The 22,863-nt window shown below is 45.5% G+C and overlaps 1 protein-coding gene across 2 annotated transcripts in view; it reads right to left on the bottom strand.

The window, feature by feature from the left end:
• The window catches only part of COMMD8 (COMM domain containing 8), a 178,367-nt gene that overhangs the window by 5,207 nt on the left and 150,297 nt on the right, over positions 1-22,863 (bottom strand). For both annotated transcript variants that reach the window (XM_086962687.1, XM_086962686.1), the window contains exon 4: positions 10,073-10,228. In XM_086962687.1, coding sequence (XP_086818813.1) covers positions 10,073-10,228 — 156 coding nt within the window. The remainder of the gene's footprint in view (positions 1-10,072; positions 10,229-22,863) is intronic.

Genomic DNA, 22,863 nt, shown 5'->3' with positions numbered 1-22,863 from the left:
CCTAGCTTCTATGCTGCATTGGCTGGATTGTGTGCCCCCCTTTGGTAGCACTCGTATGTTGTTGGGGGGGGGATTTTAACCTGGTGTTCAATCCGGAATTGGACAGATCGACAGGGCCTCCCCGTCCCCCGGCAGCGGCAGCCTCACAATTGCAAGCTGAAATGGCATCCCTAGACTTGGTGGACGCGTGGAGGGACAGCCACCTGGGCAGTGGGGGTTTCACACACTACTCTGCCTTCCACGACATACATACCAGGATAGACTACTGGTTGGTAACACGAACACTATTGAGACATGTAAGGACCTGCACGGTTTTGCCGCGCACACTTTCGGATCACTCCCCGATACTGCTGGTGCTGGACACCCCAGTGCGGCGAATTCCTCCCTTCACGTGGCGCTTCCCTCCGTATTCACTATTAGACGAAGCATTTAGAGGGGAGATGGCGGAAGAGATAGACATGTTTTTCTTAACCAACATTGGGACAGTGGACAGCTTCCAAACAGTATGGGAGGCATTCAAGGTGTACATCAGGGGACTAGCGATGGCCAAACATTCCAGTGTGTTAAAATCCATAAGACAGCGACTGAAACTTTTAGAGCAACGGATCTCAGAACTAGAGAGGAAACAACAGGAAAGCTCAAGTGTGGGGGACCCCACAGAGCTGCAAGAACTACTCCGAGAATTTAATGAAGAGGCAGACAGAGAAGTATGTCATATGGGCAAATATACCACAGCGCGCGTTTACGGTGAGGGGGAGCGTCCAAGCTCCCTTCTGACCAAGATACTGAAAGGCAGTAGACGAGTCAGCCCTCTTACCGAACTGGAGTCTGACGCAGGTGAGCTCCTAGCTGAGGAAGAGGAAATTATGGCAGAATTCAAAAACTTTTACTCGGGCCTGTACTCTTCAAAACTAGCGAACGTAGAGGAGCAGATAGATAGCTACCTGAGCTTCATAAAAATGCCTTTCCTGGAGAATTGGCAAAGGGAATTCCTGATGGAGCCCATACAGAAGGAGGAGATAGCGGAGGCGCTAGAGAATATGAGATCAGAGAGCGCTCCTGGGGCGGACGGCCTGACCGTTGGATTTTATAAAGCCTTTAAAGACAATCTTCTACCGCACCTTTCTACCCTATTTGACGACATTTGCGAGGCAGGATCTATGCCACTCTCCATGCGGGAGGCAATAATAGTCACTATACTTAAACCTGGTAAGCCCTCCAATAAATGCGGGTCATATAGACCTCTGGCGCTGTTAAACGTAGATGCCAAATATACGCAAAGGTTCTAGCCACGCGATTGGCACTGGTAGCCCCTGAATTGGTAGCCCCAGAGCAGGCGGGATTCATCCCTGAACGCAACCTTACCTATAACATTCACACGGTGTTAGGAACAATACAGCATACACGGCAGGACACACAGGCAATAGCGGTCTTCCTGGACATGGAGAAAGCGTTCGATTCAGTAGAATGGCCATTCATGCTGAGGGTTCTGAGAAAGTTGGGAGTGGGGGAGCCTTACTTGCAAATGCTAGGAGCACTATACCACAGACCCACGGCTCGGGTAAGAATGGGAGATAGAGTGTCGGACTCCTTCACCATTAGCAGAGGCACCAGGCAGGGCTGTCCACTCTCGCCCCTCCTATATGCGTTGATAGCGGAACCATTGGCTTGCGCATTCAGAGAATATCACAGGCACGAAGCCATTAGCTACCCGACGTATAAGATCGGGATATCCACTTACGCAGACGACACACTGCTGTATGTCAGAGATCCGATAAACAACCTCGCTTCAGTCCTAAGGGAAGTAGTGCACTTTGGTGCACTGTCTGGGCTCAGGGTGAACTGGTCAAAATCGGTTGCATTCCCTTTGACCCCGGTCACGGGGCGCTTTGAAATGGAATATCCACTACAATGGACTACAGAGCCGATACGATATCTAGGCATCATGCTACACACGGATCCAGAAATTCTTGCCAGGGAAAACTATGGAGTAGCTTACAATAAACTGGCTGATGATGTGGAGGCATGGTGCAAACTCCCGCTATCTCTTATGAGGCGAATTGCCATAATAAAAATGGTAGTGCTCCCACGCTTTTTGTTCCTCTTTAACAATATACCTATCGTGATGCCTAAATCGTTTTTTAATACACTAACGAAATGGGAGGTATTGATGCTGCCTTATGAGCAGGGAGGCCTGGGAGCGCCAAAGTTGGAGAGGTATTACCGAATTGCGCAAGCCACTCACTTACACACCTGGATACAGGGGAAACCGGATATCCCACATGTGATCATGGAGCGTCTGTTTGCGGACCCCACTCTTCTACCGGCTACGGTGTGCAACCCAATGGACCACAGTGTGGGAATCCTTGACTCCATTATGGCCACCAATCACGCCTGGCACTCTCTGCTGCGGGCACAGGATTGCGTACTGTTCTACTCCCCACAGATGCCAATAGAATGGGCGCGCTGGCTTCCCACTCTGGTGGAGCTGGGAGTCACAAGAGCCTTACATAAGCTGGGCATAAGCTGCATGGGCGATTTATTTGAGGCAGGGAGCGTGAAGTCCTGGGAGCAAGTCATGAGGGGGAGGGAACAACCCACACTGCTGGAACGCTTTCAGTTTCACGGGGTACGCAGCGCATTCTTGGAACTGCTGGGACCGGATCTGGCAGAGCCCCCTGAGATCCCGGAACTCACTTATGTGATAAAAACCACCTCACAGCAAAAGCTTATCACTAATCTGTACAAAATAAGCAATCAGCATAGCGAACAACATTACACCAGGGCACGATTGGCGTGGCAAAACGATCTGGGTATACAAATTGACGATGGCATGTGGGCCTACTGCTGTGCGAGTACCAGGAGAATCTCCTTAAACGGGCGACATCGCCTGGTATATTTCAAATATTTGCAACAAGTATATTACACTCCAGAAAGACTCCACAGATATGGTCTACGACAGACCCCAGAGTGTGAGAGATGTCACACCCTAATCGCAGACTTTATGCACATGGCGTGGGAATGCCCGAGAATACAAAAATTTTGTCATGCGGTTTTTACTGAACTGAGTGGTGTGGTCGAGGTGGACCTACCTGCCGATCCGGCCCTAGCCCTGCTGGGATACTCGAAGAAAGTGCCAGTGGCGATACGAAGGCTAGTGGACATGGGGCTTCTTGTCGCAAGAAAAGTGGTGGCAGCGTGCTGGATGAGGGGTCCCTTGCGAACACTGAAAAGATGGTCCCGAGATATGCTCTATTGCAACACGCAATCAGAAGCGTATGGGGAGCTACTCCCACCCAGGAGCCGTCCTAAGAATTTCTGGGGATTATACCAGACCTACTTAGTTGCAAAGAAGGCAGAATCAGATACGCAGGTGCTTTCGCAGGAGAGACAAAGGATGCCTGGCGCTGTCACACAGCAATAGACAGTAGAGGGCGGGAGGTGGCAACACACTTCCTTTGACATTAGACACTATGGGAGGTTTAGAGTAGAGTGCGTCACACATACCGGAGATAGGGCAGTTGCAGAGGGGAGGGAGGCAGGTGGGGGTGGGGGGGGCAGGGTCAGCACACATTTAGGTTACTGTATTACACTTTAACAACAGAGGGACACTATATTTGTCCTGTTCTATGTTCTATTCTTAAGACTAGTGGTCTGATTTCAGATTGTTCGAGGGGGGGAGTTGTGGGGTGAAAACATTAAAATGAGACAATGCATAAGATATGAAACTGTGCAGAAGAGGCTGCTTGCACAAATGTTTAACCAGATAAAGTGAAATAGGAATATGTACTTTACAGCGATGTATGGAACATACATGTTCGTGTGTAAAGCCGGCCTGTGAAGGGATGTAGGCGAGTGACTCTGTACATTATGCATTCTGTGAATGAAAAACAAAATTTAAAAAATACAATAAAAAAAATAACAATACGGTCAATGAATAATTTATAGTAGCAATGCGGTAGATGGAAGCTACGCGTGTTTCGGCAAAACTGCCTTCATCAGGAGACCGACTATTGCACAAAAGATTTATGTTTTTCTAACCTGGATACTGAGAACTGATGGCGACAAGGTGTAGATGAAAACAAGAAAAACGTAAACAGGAATAAAAATACGTATGTCTGCAGTCAAATAGGATTTCGGGGCTTAGCGTCAGGTCAAAGCCTTAACTCAATATCATTCGCTTTTGTGGGGTATCTTCTATGAGTCACTGCAGCTTCTTAGAAGTATGTTCTTTAAAGACCAATGTTTCAGTCTTCAACTTTTTGGTGCCAAATATTGCAAAACTTTCTTTAAATTCTTGATTTATAATGATGGAACCGCCACGAGAAAAGGCTGCTGTTGTTGAATATGGCGTAGCCCCAAAAAAATCAATTTTAATAACTACATTAGATATCTAAATTATTGATTGCAAGGGGGATATTGCACCATTTAAATCCCTACCTTATTGCCTGCTAGATAAATGCACTTGTGACTGTCTTGTTTAGTAGTATAGTTTAGCAATGATCTGGCTTTAGTGGGGTCTCTACAGCTTTTGGCCCAAAAGCTACTGCACCATTCTAATCAAGTCCCTTTTAACTGCAAGGCAACTGCAATTCTAACAGCCTGCTTACTAGTCAAATATAGCAATATTATTTGTTTAGAGGAGTTCTGACAACTTTTGGGCCTGGTGCTACACCTTCCACACCATTCAAAATATGACACTGTTGTCTGCAAGGTAACTCCACATGTGCTGCCTGTTTAGTAGCAAAATATAGCATAGCTCTTGTATATTAACTATATTTTTAACACGCAATGTTTATTACAACATTTAGAATTTGATCAGAAAAAATCAATCATATATGTACAAATAATGCCTACAAAGAGCAAAGAAAAGTACTAATGCGTAAATAGGAAATGCCACAATTGTGCTAAGGCTAAAGCATATGCCTTACAAAACTAAGTAATAAAAAGCAAGCATTCCAGCATGTTATTAAAAACTGTCTGCCTTTTCCGCAGGAAGAGATTTTATCTTGACAGTGAAAGGGGCTTAAGCAGGGTGAACAAATTTAGAAGTATCGTAAATGTGTGCACCCAGGGGAAGTTAAAAAAAAAAAGCTCCATTCAAAAGTCAATGAAAACTGTAATTAGGCTGTGGCAACTGATAAGAGCCCCCTTTTAAGATATATTTAATACAAGAGATTTCACAGCCTAAAAAAATGAAACTTGGGGGAGTGGCCAAACATCTAGCAAGATTGCTGCATTGGCTGACGTGAAGCATGAGGCCCTGAACAAATAGAGACATTGAATCTTAAAAAGACTGCAACAGCCATGCTGAATCTACAACAATAAGATACATTGGAAAGGGTTAGTGGAGCTGCACCAAGTCAAAAATGGCATTAAGTGGCAATCAAGAGGCTTGCTTTTCCGCTTCCCAGTCTCCCCGCCCACTAGAACAATATTAAGGTCTGCGAAGTTAACATAGAAGGGCTGAGGTGCACAAATGAGGCTTCAGGATCTAGCAGGCACAGAGACCGCACTGGCTCTATCCAAGACACAGCAGTGGCCGCTAATGCAGGGATGTGCTCTGAAACAATATAGAAGGAATTCGGCTGCAGTTAGAGAATAGAGGGGCAATGCTGAGAGCAATGTTGGTGAGAGGTTTCAGAGTCATGGCTGCCCTATCGCACAGGAACAGAGATTAATTTAGGAGAGTGCTGAGGGAAGATATGCTCATGGAAGCTCCGGACTTTCAAACCAAGGGTCAAGACCCCATCAGAGAACAGGTAGGATAGAAGACACAGCCATCTTCGCGACAGGCAGCCTGAACATCACCTTTAGACAGAGCGATTTCTGACAGCACTGGGTTAACTGGCCAGGGGAGAGCCAATTGGCACACCTCTACCAATTTCACAGGAGTGGCAGTACGTAATACACAATGAGGCACATGGCTACAATGAAGAACAAAGGGAATGAACTGTGGGCAGGAGCAGGCTTGGTCAACCCCAAGGCTCCAAGCATAAGCAAAAAAACTGAGATCAGTCCCAGTGAACAACACAAACAGAAACCTATTATTGGTGGCATTATACTGAACGGAAAAGTGGCACTTCAGAAGGTCAGAGATGCTTAAGGACAGGTTTTCTTTCTAGTGTAGCGAAATGGCCGGACCAACGTTGCACCTGGGTGACAGTGGGGAGCTCAACACTCCTGAGACAGTTAATTGCCATTTTGGGTTTTGAGTGCATGGAGCTCTGCAGTAGCTTCTTACCACAGAGCATGACCGAGAAAGGATATAGTTTCAGTTTGCTGCAAAACTGGGAGTGGGAAACTTGAGAAATATAGTTGGATTGGCTATGGCCTCAGCACCACTGAATGGCTGGTTTAACCATTAAAATATCCTACCTGAAACTAAAGAAGAAAATAAGGCACAACTGTTTGCTGTACACAAGATTTCCAAATGCTTTCCTTAGTATTAGAGTAGACCCTAGCTCTTTTTTTACCTTCTGCACACAGCGATCTTCCCCAAAACTAGAAGCACAGTTTTCCTACTTTAAGACCGACAGTAAAATAGAACCCAATTCCTACGAAAAGCCTGTATGTTGGAGGAACTTGGTCCAAAAAAACTCAGAGTCGAAGAGATGATGAAAACCTGCCTGCTAGAGTTTGTTGTCCAAAATAGGAAGACACTGCACAGGGGATCTTGAGTTTTGAGCCAACTAGTCACAGATCCAGTTCAATTAGCCATGGAGAATGAGCATCTGTCCTAGGAATATCTGTACCATTAATCAAACAAGATCTGCTGCAGATGAACTGTCATCCAAGAAGATTGCTACATGTCGAGTCATCACTAAAGAGATAGTGCAAGAGGCACCTGCACATGGGCTCATACTGTGCACACAAACCTGCGATTTTGAGAAGCTTGTCTTCAGTATTAATCTGGGCATGAGGAGCCACTCAAAATGCATGCAACATATCAAAAGCACTACAAATTCAAGGGGTTCCAGTTTCTTCAGAATTACAGCGACTCACCACTTTTGAACGAACTGTTCCATTTCTGTCAACTTAAGCCCTAGTTGTATACCCTGCATCCTGTAGTCATATTAGTGTGAACACGACACTGGCTCCACCAAGTGAGACAGTGTGATTTGACCTACTAATCTGAATTCAAATGCTACATTAATTCGCAATGTTTTTGGAAGATTTTTACTCTAGGCGTTTTGTTTGTGTTTACAATATTAATTGGAATAATGGTTATCCATTTTTCCAAGTGTAGGATTACATGTGTTTTATTACATTTGTATCTTCTATCTAAATGGTAAGGGCCTTTGATTTCTTTATATTTAATCTGCATTATTGCCTGCCCTTTTGAGCACACCTACATATATTTTCTCTGAGGAATACCTTGCTTCTTCAACCATGATACCAAGGCTGAGCCACAGATTCCCTAAAGAGATCAGGTTTAGCTTTATCAGACTGTTTAAGTCAGCTCGGATCTGCTTCAAAGGTTGCATCCAGACTGTCATATTTTCCCAAAGCCTAACATTCCAATTCCCCTACACTAGAGAAGAAATCTTACTAAGAAAGACAATTTCAGGCAATGTTGGTTAGCAATAAACATACTTAGTAAGGATTTGCTGGTATATTATGATTTCTGCCGAAATTACTATGGCAACTGATCTCATACAAAAGCATATTTTTACTTGGAACCTAAATAACTCATTAGCCACTGCAGGGATCAGTTTGCAGTGGTTGGGAGCCTGCGTATCAAATAGGGCACGGAATAATGCACACAATTTGGTTTGGAATTCTCAAAAGTATTCTAATAAGTATACACAATCCATAGTATATTAAGCAGGAAAATGTAATTTTGCTTTGTGCCGATCCACTCTTCTTTATGACAAAAGGTTAATTTTTTTTTTCATTGAGCCCGAAAGGGACCTTGGTTTTGTTACTTTTTCCAAGGAGTGCATACACATCTTAAGTTAGAATTCAATAAGTAAGTTGGTTGCATTTCGGTACTGTAGGAATAATTTTATAACAGGCAATATTAGATTCACAGGATCTGTGAATAATGGATGTTGATATATCAAATTGCGGTGCAATAATATTTTAGGCTGTGGTCAAGAGAGAACATATCTCCCTTTTATCAAACATGTAACATTATGATTTGATACAAAAATTAAGTATTCATTGATAGTTTAAGAATAAACAGTGCACGGAGTGCTTTACTGTCAAGGTACAATTTTTTAAGCCATCTATGTTAATAAATTAAAATAAACTCAAAATATATATATAATGTGCACCTATGATCTATGCTCAAGTCACCCCAGAAACAAGCATGAATGAATTGCTTCCAAGTTCACAGCTGAGAAAACCTCCCTCTGCTTGAACAGGAGTCAATTACTTTGACTTGCACGACCCGAGTAAAGGACAGATGCTTGTGGTCGTGCCGGGCCATGTCCTTGAAAGATGTGTCAGAATGGTTGAAGGACTGTTAGAATACCAATCCTCTACAGCAACAAGCATGCTGCTGCTTTCACTAAAAGTTGTAAGGGTTACGATATCTCCTCCCAGGGGAACATTTAGGTTGAACCCTTTATTTTTGAAGGGATTTAAGTAGCTTATTTCTTTTTAGAAAGTAGTAAACGGTCTTGCCACACCTAAAGAACCCAACAGTTCATCACTGTAGCCAAAATCCTGGAAAGGTAAACAAAGATATGGAGGCACATTCACTACAGGAGCTCAGTCAATGTAGCATAGACAGTAGCTTTTCAATAAGGAACTCCACTAGATGGGTAAGCAATCCGTAAAAGAAATGGATAGCAATGAGGTCATCATCCTTCCTTTTCTACACCCTGAAGGGGCCCTTTGTTAAGCTTCTTCTGATATAATTTGGCTTTCCAGAGTTTAGTTTAGGGATCGGCACAAATCTATGCCAGTGAAATGGCCAAAGTTGGCAAACCCTCAAGAATGTACCATTATCCCAACACAGAGATTTAACCTTTTGTTTAAACCCTCATGGCACAGATAAATGTCATAAAGGATGCAGGAAAAGAGTTCAAAGGTTTAGACACCTTGACACATATTGAACACCCTTCTGTGATTTACAGAAACAGGAGACCTTCAAAGGTTTCTCCCGGAGGATCTCTCTGAGCCAGGACAACACTAGGTAGAGTTTCATGGGTGCTCCACTGAAAGCATTTAAACTAAAGTGACCGCAAACTACAACATGCTGCCTAGTTGAGATTTGGGGGTTGAGGTCATGGTTAAAACAACAAAGGTAGAGTCGAGTATTACAAGAAAAGAAATTAGAACTACCAATAAGTTTGAAAGGAGACTTGTAGTTAAAACCTTTGACGTGTCATCAATAAAATATATAAGACATTTGCGATGTCAAATGTTGTTCAAAGATACATTAACCTCAGGCTACAAGACAAAAAGCAGCTTGAGGAAACACTGAACCACAGAAATAAGATTACAAGCCCTTGGCATCTGTGGAGTGAAAAAATAGGGATGAAAATTAAAAACTACCTGCCTACATCCACTAAAGCAATGTCAGTGTCATTGACTACCAAACTACCAAGATTGTGAAAAACAGCAAACTTTAAATATCTATTAGGTTCTAAGGTGGGAATGCAAATTCAACACCACCAGTATCAAGATGCCGACAAATCCTATTATTTTTTTAAAGAAGCCAAAATCCAACTATGGTAAAAACACTGGATTTACAGTTTTGGTGACATTGTATTGGGAGGGGAGTTAACAGATAAAATGAGTCACCTACACGAGAAAGAGATGTGTTTTACTGGAAGCTAACGAAAATAAAAGTTACAATTTTTCATGTCTGTAAAACTGTTGATTTTGCACTTTCTTTTAATCTGTAACTTTCTTATAGACAGCAATGTGATGTCCCAACCTTTGCGATCAATCAACAGACCATTTTCTGGCATCATGCAGAGTCAATACATACTCAGTCACAGCAGCATTCATACTATGTATACCTTTACATTTGCTGACTGCTAAATTAAGATGTTGTGCATTTTGGTTATACAAAAGAATGAAGGTTATACACTAAAACAAAACAAAAAATACATACCTTATTTGCTGCTTCTAGTGAGCTTATTAGACTCTGCAGCTCTTCTTTATTCATTTCAATTGAGACAGACTTAATTTCATTGTTTTCTCGCACATCCAAATCAAGGTTCACTAACGGCATCTGCAGAGTAGAGATTTTATCGCTGGAAAGTGCAAGCTGTGTTAAAGAGCCAATGAGAATTTAGATTACAATTTTTAGCCATTCTGATGTAACAAGTGTCTAGGTTACTAAAAAAAACACTGTATACAGTCAGGCTTCGTTCTTACTGACATTGTTTTCAACAAGACACAACACCCTCTTAAATATGCACACAATTTCTAACAATCACTTCCGACCTCGGTCCCAGGATCACACTCTCCCCGGCAGTTCCTCTGTGCCGTGTGTCGTGTGTCGCCTGCCAGCCTCTACGTGCAGGGTTCGATTCCACCCTGATTCTGGTCTCAGTTATACTGCTTTTGTTGCCTGTTGCGTTAATCAACACTGTTTTACCTCTTTACTATGCCTCACTCGGTTTTATTTTTTTCCCCGCTCTACCTGCCTCACTGTGTTCTTTTTTTTCCCAGCTTAACCTGCCTCACTGCGTTTCATTTTTACCACATTATTTTGCCTGATGTGTTCATTTCTTCATTTTGGCACTATTTTACCCCGTGATACACTTACATTGATCCGCCTCTGTTTGCCCTTTTCCCCCTCTTCCTTGCGTTTTTTTGCCCTTCCAGCTGCTGCGTTCACCCTTAACCCCTCCCCTGACCGCCCCACTCCCGCCTCCCAGCTACTCATCCCTTCCCCCTACATAATAGAGGACGCTGCGCGGTTGCGCCTATGGCAAGCTTGTCTGCGCCAGTCCGTGACCCGACCACGCTCAGCACCAGGACCCCTGGTTCGCAGAGGCCTCACTGCTACAACCCTACCACCCTCCAAGCCCGCACACAACCCCGGAAGGCACGCCGACTGCGCAATATCTTCACCGAACACCACACAGGGGCAGTTCTCGTGCAGACCCTGCCGCAAATCCTTCACCATCGACAGAGCCAACGTGACCACCGCAGAAACGCCCGATGCACACACCACCAATACCCTGACCTGCCTCCTGCTCAACATGCGATCCCTGCACCGACACGCCATTGAGATCTAGGAACTACTCAACACCCTCTCGCCCGACTTCGCCTTCCTCGCGGAAACCTGGACCAACGACTCATCCGGTTCTGACCTCGCCATCGTGGACGGCTACAAGATCCAGAGAAAGGACCGCCACACCGACAAGGAGGAGGACTCGCCATCGCACACAAGACACCCCTCTGCCTCTCCACATCCAGCACGAGTGACCCCCCACTCCAACACTGAACACCTCCACTTCCAGATCCAGACGAGCCCCAGGACCACGCTACGTGGCACCCTCATCTACAGACCACCAGGACCTCGTCCCCACCACGCGATTACCATTGTCGAGCTCTCGGCACCCCACGCCATCACCTCCAAGGACTACATCCTACACGGTGACCTGAACTTCCACCTCGACGATGGCAACAACCCGACTCCACTGCTCTCCTCGACAAGCTTGCCAACCTAGCATTGAAACAGCTCGTCAACACACCCACCCAGAGAGCGGGCCACACCCTTGGACCCCATCTTCGCAGGAGGAACTAACATCCGCTTCCGCCACACCACCCAGCCCCCCTGGACTGACGACCACTGCGTCCACTTCACCTTCAACACCACCGCACCCAAGCCCGCCCTACGCCCGCCACAAAGGAACTGGAGTAAAGTCAGAAAGGAACTCCTAAACACCACCCTCCTCCAAGACCCCACCAGTGCCAAAACTGACACCAACTCCGGAGCCAAGGAACTCCACCGCTGGAACGCCTGCTGCGCCGACAAGCTCACACCTCCCCGCCAAACAACGCCCGCCGAAAGCCGCCTACTTCACAACATAACTTCAAGAAGCCAGACACTCCTGCAGAAGCCTGGAGAAAACCTGGCAAAAACTGCAAACTACGGAAGCATGGAACAACCACAAGAGCGCCCTGAAGGATTACCACCAGGGCATAAGAGACACCAAACAGACCTTCATAAAAGACAAAGTCCAGACCAACACCAAAGAATTGTTCAGTGTCACCCAGCAGCTCGCAAAACCCACCTGCGAAGCCACTGATGTCACTCCTTCCCAGGAACTCTGCGACAAGCTCAGCTCCTACTTCCACCTGAAGATAAAGGCCCTCTACAACAACTTCAATGAACCAACAATGAACACCACCACCCTACTGAACACCACCGATAAGTCGACCATCACGTCCTTGGTACCCTACAGACCCCTGCCCAGCCCACATCTTCCACAGGGCCGCCATCGCACCCCAACTGGGACACACCATCAACGCCTCCCTCAGATCCGGCATCTGCCCAGACGACTGGAAACTGGCTGAAGTAAAACCCCTCCTCAAGAAACTATCACACGACCCTACGGACCTGAAAATATACCGGCCCATCTCTCTCCTCCCCTTTGCGGCCAAAGTCACAGAGACTCGTAAACACCCAGATGACCACCTTCATAGAAGAACTTCATCCTGGATGCTTCCCAGTCGGGATTCTGCAGCAACCACAGGATCGAGAACGCTCTCCTTGCTGCCACCGACGACATTCGCATGCTACTCGACCAGGGGCACACTGCAGCCCAAATCCTTCTAGACTTCTCCAAAGCCTTCGACACCGTTTCACATCGCACTCTAGCATCCAGACTACTTGTCGCAGGAATTCAAGGAGCCGCCCTCGGCTGGATCCGATCCTTCCTCTCCAGCAGAACCCAGAGGATCCAACTCCCTCCCTTCCTCAACAAACCAACAGAAATCAACTGCAGAGGATCCCCGGGATCTTCACTCAGTCCCATGCTCTTCAACATCTAAATAGCCCCACTTGCCACCATCGTCAGACAGCGTTTGCATAACATCGTATCCTATGCGGACGACACCCAGCTCATCCTCTCGCTCACAAAGAATACCGAAGACACTGGACTCTGTTTCCAAGAAGGCACGAAGAACGTGGCAGCCTGGATGGAGGACAGCTGCCTGAAGCTAAACTCAGAGAAGACGGAGGTCCTCATCCTCGGTCCCTGCACCTCTGCCTGGGACAACACGTGGTGGCCCTCCGCCTTCGGGAGTCCGCCCACCCCTACAGACCACGCTCGGAACCTCTGCATCATCCTCGACACCTCCCTCTCCATGAACCGCCAGATCAACGCCGTCACCTTCACCAGTTTCAACTGCCTTCGCATCCTGTGGAAGAACTTCAAGTGGATCCCCTCCGACAGCAGAAGGACCCTCACCTACGCACTCATCACCAGCAGACTAGACTACGGCAACGACCTCTACGCAGGAATCAACAAAACCCTCCTGCATAGACTCCAGACCATCCAGAACGTTGCAGTCAGACTCGTCCTCGGGACATTGCGCCATGAGCACATGACCCAACACCTATGAGTCCTCCACTGGTTCCCCGTCGAAAAGAGGGTCACCTTCAAACTCCTCAACCACGCCTACAAATCCCTACACAACATCGGACCCAAGTACTTCAACAAGAGAATATCCTGCCACGTAGCCAAGAGGAACCTCCGCTCCGCTGACTTCGCCATGGCAGGGGTCCCCCGATCCGCAGGCACAGAACCGGCAGGAGAGCTTTCTCCTACATCGCGGTCAAGACTTGGAACAAGCTCCCTGTGAACATCAGACGCTCCCCAACACACGTTCACGAAGGACCTCAAGACCTGGCTCCTCAACTGACTCCAGAGCCGTCCCCCCACCCCACAGCCTTGAGACCCTCACGGGTGAGTAGTGCTGATTGAATCAAAATATTTCTAATTGCACAATATGATACAGAAATATAGACTAGTCTAATTATCAAGGTTTGTGTGCCATCTATGCATTTCAATGGGACATACAGAAGGAACTTATAGATCCAAAGCAGAGGCTGAACAATTAACTAAAGAGAGTCATATGTGGATAAATGGGGATAGATAGCTATTTTATTACTAAACCAACATATCCTTTTTCTTTTATATAAAATATATGTAAAGATTACTGATGACTATTTTCGGTCACTGCAGAGTTATTTGGGAATGAAGATTAAAAATAATTACTACCTTGTCTTTCATAAAAATTCACTTTGAAGTCAACTCGTTTAGACTGCATAATTTAACCTGACAAAATATGGTCTTACAAAACTTTCAAATTGTGTCAAAGGTTCTCTCATATGGACCTCAAGTGTGTTAACTTTACTGTTGAGTACTTCTCCAAGGCTATGCAAAACACCCCCAAAAAAAGAGCTCCTGGTCTGGATGGGTGCCTACGGACAGATTTAAGGCTAACCCAGTGGCTGGTCACTGCTTTACTTTAAACCATTTTATAACTTTACTTTACTTTACTTTAAACCATTTTATAACGCGCTCAATTACTGGGGAGTATCCTGGCGCGAAACGAGGGAAAAAGAAACAGACATCAAGACTTTAGGGAGTGAAAAAAGCATGTCAGCTTGTACTCTTAAAGAGGTGGGTTTTCAGATGTTTTTTGAATGCAGCCACTGTTGGCATGGAACGCAGATGGAAAGGGAGAGCGTTCCAGGCCCGGGCCACAATCACAGAAATCGACTGACCACCAAGTCTGAACCGATTAAAACGTGGAAGAGTCAATTTAAATAGAGTAGAGGATCTCAGGGTACGTGTAGGAACATATCTGACAAATCTCTTTCTCAAGTAGCTGGGGCCTTGATCATGGGTTGCCCGGAAAGCCAGCACCAAAGATTTAAACATAATGCGCTGCTTGACCGGGAGCCAATGAAGCGTGCGCATCTCCACGCGAACGCTCTTCCATCTAGGTATGTTAAAAAGTAGACGGACGGCAGCATTCTGAATAATTTGCAGACGCTGCACTAAGTAGGCGGGTATGCCACTAAACAGTGCATTGGCATAGTCCATCCTAGCCAAGATGAGCGCCCTAGCAACCGACTCCCTCGCCTCCCTAGGAAGTAGGGGGAAGAATTTGCGTAGCATTCTCAAGGTGGCAAAGCAGGTGCCTGTCAGCTTCTTAACGTGATGCTCAAATTTCAGGTCCTCCGCAAACCAAATGCCAAGATTTTTGGCAGGTCTCCCCATCTCACTAGGGCCAGGAGTGTTAGACGGCCACAGTGAGCTCCTGAACGAAGGGGGGAAGGTACCATAAAAGAGCACCTCTGACTTGTCCTCGTTGCACTTCAGCTGGGCCTCCGTTAACCAGCGAAAAACAGAGGACAGACACAGGTGGACCGTGGATGTATCCAGATCGGCATCGGGCCAGGTAAACAGCAATTGGGTATCGTCTGCATACCCTATGATCTTAGCCCCAAACTGTTCCGCTAGATAAACCAAGGGAGTGATATAAATATTGAACAGTAAGGGGCTAAGAGTTGACCCCTGCGGGACACCTGTGCACAGAGGTTTAGGCTGCGAGGCATGGGGAGGCAGCCAGACCTGCTGGGTCCTGTTAGATAGAAAAGAGGACAGCCAGTCCAGGACTACACCCCCAATGCCTATAGCCGACAGTCGGCAGAGGAGGAGGTCATGAGGGACAGTATCGAAGGCAGCAGAGAGGTCCAATAAAATTAGGACCGCTCTGCCACCCCCGTCTAAACAGTCCCGAATAGCCTCAGTCATTTCCACCAAGGCCGTCTCGGTGCTGTAAGCAGCCCTGAAGCCCGATTGAGCGGGATGGAGAGCTTTAGAGGTTTCCACAAAGCTCTCCAGTTGTTGGAATACTACCTTTTCACAAATTTTGGTAAGTGCCGGTAGCAAGGAAATCGGGCGATAATTCCCCGGAGTCGCCACATCCAGTCCGGGCTTCTTTAGGAGCGGCAGAAGTTTGGCCCGTTTCCAAACAGAAGGAACAACGCCCGAAGCCAGGGAGAGATTCACTATCTGCGTGGTCTCATCACAGACCAAATCTGCCACCTCCGACAGCACCCGGGCCGGACATGGGTCAGATGGAGAGCCAGATTTTAGGGACTGAAGGAGGGGCAGGACCACATCTTCCTCAATCTGCGCGAAATTAGTGAGTTGCTGACCCGAATATGGGCAATAGGAAGGTAGTGGGGCGATTGCGGAGCTGTCGCTGGGGAGAGCAGCTAGCAGGTCCTGCTGGATCCTTGCTATTTTGGTAGAAAAAAAGGTTGACAGCTCTTCACACCAGTGCGCCGAGGGTACGAGAGAAGCAGCCTCAGCGACAGGTGCAACAAAGCTTTTAACAATGGCAAAGATCTCCCTGCCATTGTTATCTGCCTTGGCAATTCGACCCGCATAATAGTTCCCTTTAGCCACCTTGATTGCAGCATAGTAATCTTTTTGGGCAAATCGTAAGGCAGATTTGGCCTCAGGGCTATATGCACATCTCCACACGCGTTCGAGTTTTTTGCACCCCAGTTTCATTTCCCTCAGGTCAGGGGAAAACCAGGGTTGAGAGGGAGCGCGTCTAGCTCTGGCTAGCGAAGTTTGCTTAGTGGATGCAGCAGCCGCCTGCCGTATCCACTCATTAAACCCGTCAACCACATCGTCCATAATTATCCCCGAGTTTGGACAGGTTTTTTCCAATACCTGTCTAAACAGAGATAGATTAATTTTTTGGGAATAACAGGAAAGAGGTGGAGGACTAAGCTCTTCCATCTCCCACATAAATCGAACCAGTGAATGGTCGGACCAGGTTGTTTTTTCAATGGCCACAGATTGCATAGGGAAATTGGAACACACCAGATCAAGCAGATGGCCGCCCGAATGCGTCGGGGCGGACACCCATTGCTTTAGCTGGGCGAGCTCAAGGATTTCACCTAGCCTGCGAGCGTCAGGAGAGTCAGGGGTATCCATATGAATATTAAGGTCGCCGACCAAAAGAAACTTAGGAAAACCCAGGACTCGCGGCACAATGTATTCTTCCAAGGAGTCCAAGAAGTGAGTGGCCTGGCCTGGAGGTCTGTAAATTAAAGAACCGCCCAGGGTAAAATGGGGGGAAGTCACAATAGAGAAGTGAAAGACCTCACCTCCTGCACCCTCAACCGGGGGCTCCGAGGTAAGACTCCACCCTTCCTTAAAAACAACTGCAAGTCCGCCTCCTCTTCCTAGGGGACGGTCAACTCTGGCGATCTTGAACCCCCTGGGGACAGCCAATTCCACAGCAGGAGCAGAGGAGCTGGTCATCCACGTTTCCGTGAGGAACAGCAACTCCAACTGACCGTCCACCAAAAGCTCAAAAATCTCAGCTGTGTGCTTCACCGCCGACCTGGCATTTATCAGACCCGCCCTGATGTTAGTGATCGTATCGTTACGATTTAAACGTGGGGGGGGGGGAATGGTTGAGGAGAAAAGCCACAGGTAAGGCAGGTATCTAGAGCACATTCGGGACCCGCACGTATGCTTGTGAAGGTTTTTAAATCAGTGTGCAAGGCTGGTGTCCCTCATCCTAGCGCAAATCTATTATTGTCCCAGTCTTCAAGAAAGGAAATATGCATGATCCCAAGTGCTACAGACCCCTTTCTATCCTTGATTCTGACACAAATATAATTGGCTGTACGATACTGGATCACCTGTTAAGAGTGTAACTCAGCGAGAAACACCATTTCCTGGGTCTAGGCTGGCTTTAGGAAAGGCCTTGATAACTGTGAACAGTGCTTAAGTCTCCATCCATTAGTTTCTCTGTATTAGGATGCCAAGGGCAGCTCCTTCCAGCTGGCGTTCATGGACCTATCAAGCGCATTTGATTGCGTTAATCTATCCAAATTGTGGGGCATATTAACTTCTAGGGGCTTGGAGGCAGGCCTTGTCGCTTTATTGCGCCATCTCCACTGGACTTAAAGGCATCTGTAAGTATGGCAAAAATGGGGAGAGCTTCCCCAACTTCTTGGTCAACCAAGGAGTGTGCCAGGGGTGCGTCCTTGCCCCAATTCTATTCTTTCCATACATAAACGACCATGAATCAGTTTTTGTGAATGTGGGGTTGATGTGCCCGTAGTTAGCAATACGCCCATGTTGGCACCTTTCTATGCGGACAACACTGGGCTGTTAGATAGAACTACAATAGGCCTCAAGTTACTGATACTGAGCTTTGTTAGCTTCATGGATAAACTAGACCTGAGGACCAACTTCTCCATATCCTTTATAATGGTATATGGCCACAAAAAGACGCAAAATATGCACAGGAGGTAAACTAATTGAGAGAGTGAGACAGTTTTGTTATCTGGGACTGTTGTCTGATGAGGCACACTCCTGGACCCCATGTGTTGCAAGCATAATAAATCGCCAACTGTGAGCTATTAGTTCAATCTTTTCATTAGCCACTGCCCTGGGGGCCAAATCAATTACTCCAATTTTGGCAATGTATAGAAGGAAGTGTCTCTCTTCTTTGACTTATGGTTTAGGGCTGTGGGGTTACAGGGAAACCAGCAGGGTACAAGCGGAAGAGAACAGAGTCTGAAGGAGGAGAGTGGGTGTTCCTCCCTCAACTTATTGCCCACCAGGAGCTCGGCCTGGAATAAGTGGAGGAACATGTAAATCTTGCCAAATTATTACTATGGTGCTGTATTTGATCAAATGATGAGGCTGATGCAAACTGTGCAATTATATCGGATTGCCTTGCGTGCCATTACTGTCCTAAAATCCCCTGGCTCAGGTACATCATGTAGACAACCCTTGCTATAGGTAGGCTGTATATTTTTGAAAACGCATTAAGTATTACAGCGAAGGTCAAATGGTGGATTAAAGAAAGCTTTCTATACCATACAATGGCTCAGCAGGAGGGGCTAATGAAACCAATAGTTGGAAATTACTGTCTCTTTCAAACTACTGAAGCGTTAGCCCCCTATTTAACTGTTGAACAGAACATATGGGAGCAGATGCTACTAACACTCTTCAGAACAGGCTATATCAGACAGCTTTTGTGCTTTCCCTAGGGACAACTTTTCTCTACAGATATAGTAATTTGCCCCTGCGAAGAGTCCTCACCACAGACCCAATGAAACTTTCTATTTTTTAGTAAGTTCTATATGCCCCTCTCACCAAACGTTTTTTGCTTCCACTACTACGCAAAAAACAACAGGTGATGGACAGAATGCAGAACAAGTCATACATTCACCCCAGTACAGAGATCTGGGCCTAAATCCTTCGTTTTTTTGCTCACCATGCCGTTCCAGTTTGAACCCAGCCATATGCAAATCAGTCTTGACCATGTGCCCCATGGGAACAGTCCAGCCAGAACTGCCAAGCCAGGTCCTCCCGGTTTCGGGATTTCAGCCCTCATCAGCCTGGATAGCTTGATTCCAGTGGCATGGAGAGTACGGGACTCACGTCTGAGCATATCCGTCTCACTCAGGGTGACAAATGCAAAAAACAACAGGTGATGGACAGAATGCAGAACAATGTCATACATTCACCCCAGTACAGAGATCTGGGCCTAAATCCATCGTTTTTTGCTCACCATGCCATTCCAGTTTGAACCCAGCCATATGAAAATCAGTCTTGGCCCTGTGCCCCATGGGAACAGTCCAGCCCGAACTGCCAAGCCAGGTCCTCCCTGGTCCTCCACAGGGTCAAGGCTGATTTGCATATAGCCATTGTCTGACCTATGGTGGTGTGGAGTGCAAAAAAACGATGGATTTAGGCCCAGATCTTTGTACTGGGGTGAATGTAAGACATTGTTCTGCATTCTGTCCATCAACTGAGTTTTGTGCAATTTTCACCCTAAGTGGGCTGGGTATGCTCAGACGTGAGTCCCAGGCTCTCCACATCACTGGAGTCAAGCTATCCAGGCTGAAGAAGGCTGATAGCCAGAAACCGGTCCTTGGATGCTTGATTCCGGTCTAGGAAAGACATGGCTTGGTAGTTCGGGCTGGACTGTTCCCATGAGGCACAGGGTCAAGGCTCATTTGTATATAGCCATTGTCTGACCTAGGGTGGTGTGGAGTGCAAAAAAACGATGGATTTAGGCCCAGATCTTTGTATTGGGGTGAATGTAAGACTTTGTTCTGCATTCTGTCCATCAACTGTGTTTTTTGCAATTTTCAGCCCAACCGGTCCTTGGATGCTTGATTCCGGTCCAGGAAAGACGTGGCTTGGTAGTTCGGGCTGGACTGTTCCCATGAGGCACAGGGTCAAGGCTGATTTGCATATAGCCTTTGTCTGACCTAGGGTGGTGTGGAGTGCAAAAAAACGATGGACTTAGGCCCAGATCTTTGTACTGGGGTGAATGTCAGACATTGTTCTGAATTCTGTCCATCAACTGTGTTTTTTGCAATTTTCACCCCGAGTGGGCTGGGTATGCTCAGACGTGAGTCCCAGGCTCTCCACATCACTGGAGTCAAGCTATCCAGCCTGAAGAAGGCTGATAGCCAGAAACCTGTCCTTGGATGCTTGATTCCGGTCTAGGAAAGACATGGCTTGGTAGTTCGGGCTTGACTGTTCCCATGAGGCACAGGGTCAAGGCTGATTTGCATATAGCAATTGTCTGACCTAGGGTGGTGTGGAGTGCAAAAAAACGATGGACTTAGGCCCAGATCTTTGTACTGGGGTGAATGTAAGACATTGTTCAGCATTCTGTCCATCAACTGTGTTTTTTGCACAACTACACAAGCAGATGTTAAACAGTTGCAGAGTTGCGTTGATTTTTCTTTAACAACTAGGAGGACCCTCTATTTGCATGGCAGTTGGTTCCTTCTTAAAGAATGCAGTTTATTTGCGTAAGTGTTTGACCTAATGGACATTACCTTTATGGACCTTGCAGTTTTTATTGTGACATCTCTTTTTAGAATTGATGTGCACAGATTGAATTTGAGGTTTCTACTAGTGTTTTATCTATTTTTATCCGTAAAGTATTATTGAACTTTTGTTACCTATCTTTGATTATCTGATTTCACAAAATCGAATAAAGACTAAATTGATTTGATTTGATAATAGGCTTGCATTTTGCTAGTCACAAGCCAGCATGAGCATAATAATATTGGATAAAGCTTAATGTGCTTACTCATATTAAACAAGAAATAGGAAAAATGACTAGAATGCACTTGGAAAAAAAGACAAAATCTAACATCTATTTATCAATCAATTCTTAGGCCTGGGACTTTATTAAATACAAAGGAGCTCGGCTAACAACACAGACCTTGATGGCAAGATAAAGATATATATACATATACATATATATATACATATATATATATATACATATATATATATATATATATATATATATATACATATACATATACATATACATACATATAGTATTTCTCTCAGCAATATTAATAAACAGCAATGAGAATAACAAATGCTTTGATTTCTTAAGATTAGACAAACAGATACACGTAGTTATATAGTGATGAACACACTTCCTTATCCAAAACTGAAGTTACAAGTAGGAAATGTCAGGCTTACTACTCATCCTCCCAATACCACTAACAACTTGGAGTGAGCACTCTCTGTGACATGCAGAAGATTTCGTCTTTTTTCCTCTCCCTCTGAAGAACAGGAAATGAACATACCGAAGATATACATCACCTGCTGTGTTTCTGTAATTTGACTTTGAATTGCATCAACCTATTGAAGGTTATGGAATTTGAGTCAAAAGATATTTGTTTTTGCTCTCTATGCCTTTCATGTGCTAAAGGACACCATACAATGAATGAGCCACTTTCAGATTTTGTTTTATTGAAGAGAGGGCACAGGGCCTAGCTGTTATTTTCTACTCCTCGCAGAACCAGCATGCAAAAATGTGCTGCATCAGTCAAATTAAAGTTTTTAAATGTATGTTTTAGAGCAGAAATTGTCTATGTTTGCATATGATATTTTACTTCCTTTAATGACTTCATGAACTTTGTTGATTTTTCAGTATTTCAGATACAGTTTTATTAACCCTTTCGATGCTGATGACGAGCTCAGCTCGTCATGATGCACAGTTGAGCTGTGCTGATGACGAGCTGAGCTCGTCATGAATAAAGGAGATTTAGTGATTTACAGCACAGGAGGGGGAAAACGCCTAGCAGCCAAGGTGTTAAATGCAAGATGGAAAATGTAGACAGTTTTGCCCTGTCCCGCAGGCTAAAAAAAAGTACAATTGTGTATATCAATTTTAAAACACTGTAATAACGAATTACCATAAACTTCTGGAGAGGGAGTCAAGACTAGATTGGCTAGCTATACAGGTATACATTAGCTTTCATTAAGAATACAAGAAGGAATATTCATCACAGTATGTTCAGTTTATTCCGGTCAACCCTAAAATATGTGTCTAAGCAATGCACTTTTTTGTATCATTTATTGTTTTAACTGTTGTATTTCACACATATGACTAACATAGAAATCACATGCAGAGCTGTAGAGAAACAAAACTACCCGAAGATCACAAATAGCTCCCTGATGTGAATAGACTACTTGAGTCCTAAGGCACAATAAGCGAACGGTCTTTAGTCTGGGTATACCCCAGTCAGTTTAGGAAACTCATAAAAGCAGAAAAAAGTGATGGATAGGAATTCTTGAATAAGTGTGAACGACTAGTGCAGGCTGGACTGGTCCTTTTAGGGAGGGTCAACACTACTTTGCACATGACAGGTGCTTGATTGTAATAGCAAAGAATTACTACAAAATTATAGAACAGAATGATCCCAGAGACTTCACAGCGGCCCAGACTCATTCAAGGATTTACAATTATAATTTTTTGGACATTTAAAACCGCAGATTTCAGGAAGGGTGTAATTAACACTTAAGATATTAATGACTGACAACTGCTGTAATTAGTTGATGA

Source organism: Lissotriton vulgaris, chromosome 3_1 (assembly GCF_964263255.1).
Source record: "Lissotriton vulgaris chromosome 3_1, aLisVul1.2, whole genome shotgun sequence".
NCBI classification, from domain to species: Eukaryota; Metazoa; Chordata; class Amphibia; order Caudata; family Salamandridae; genus Lissotriton; species Lissotriton vulgaris.
This window is presented reverse-complemented; position numbering and strand designations above follow the sequence as displayed.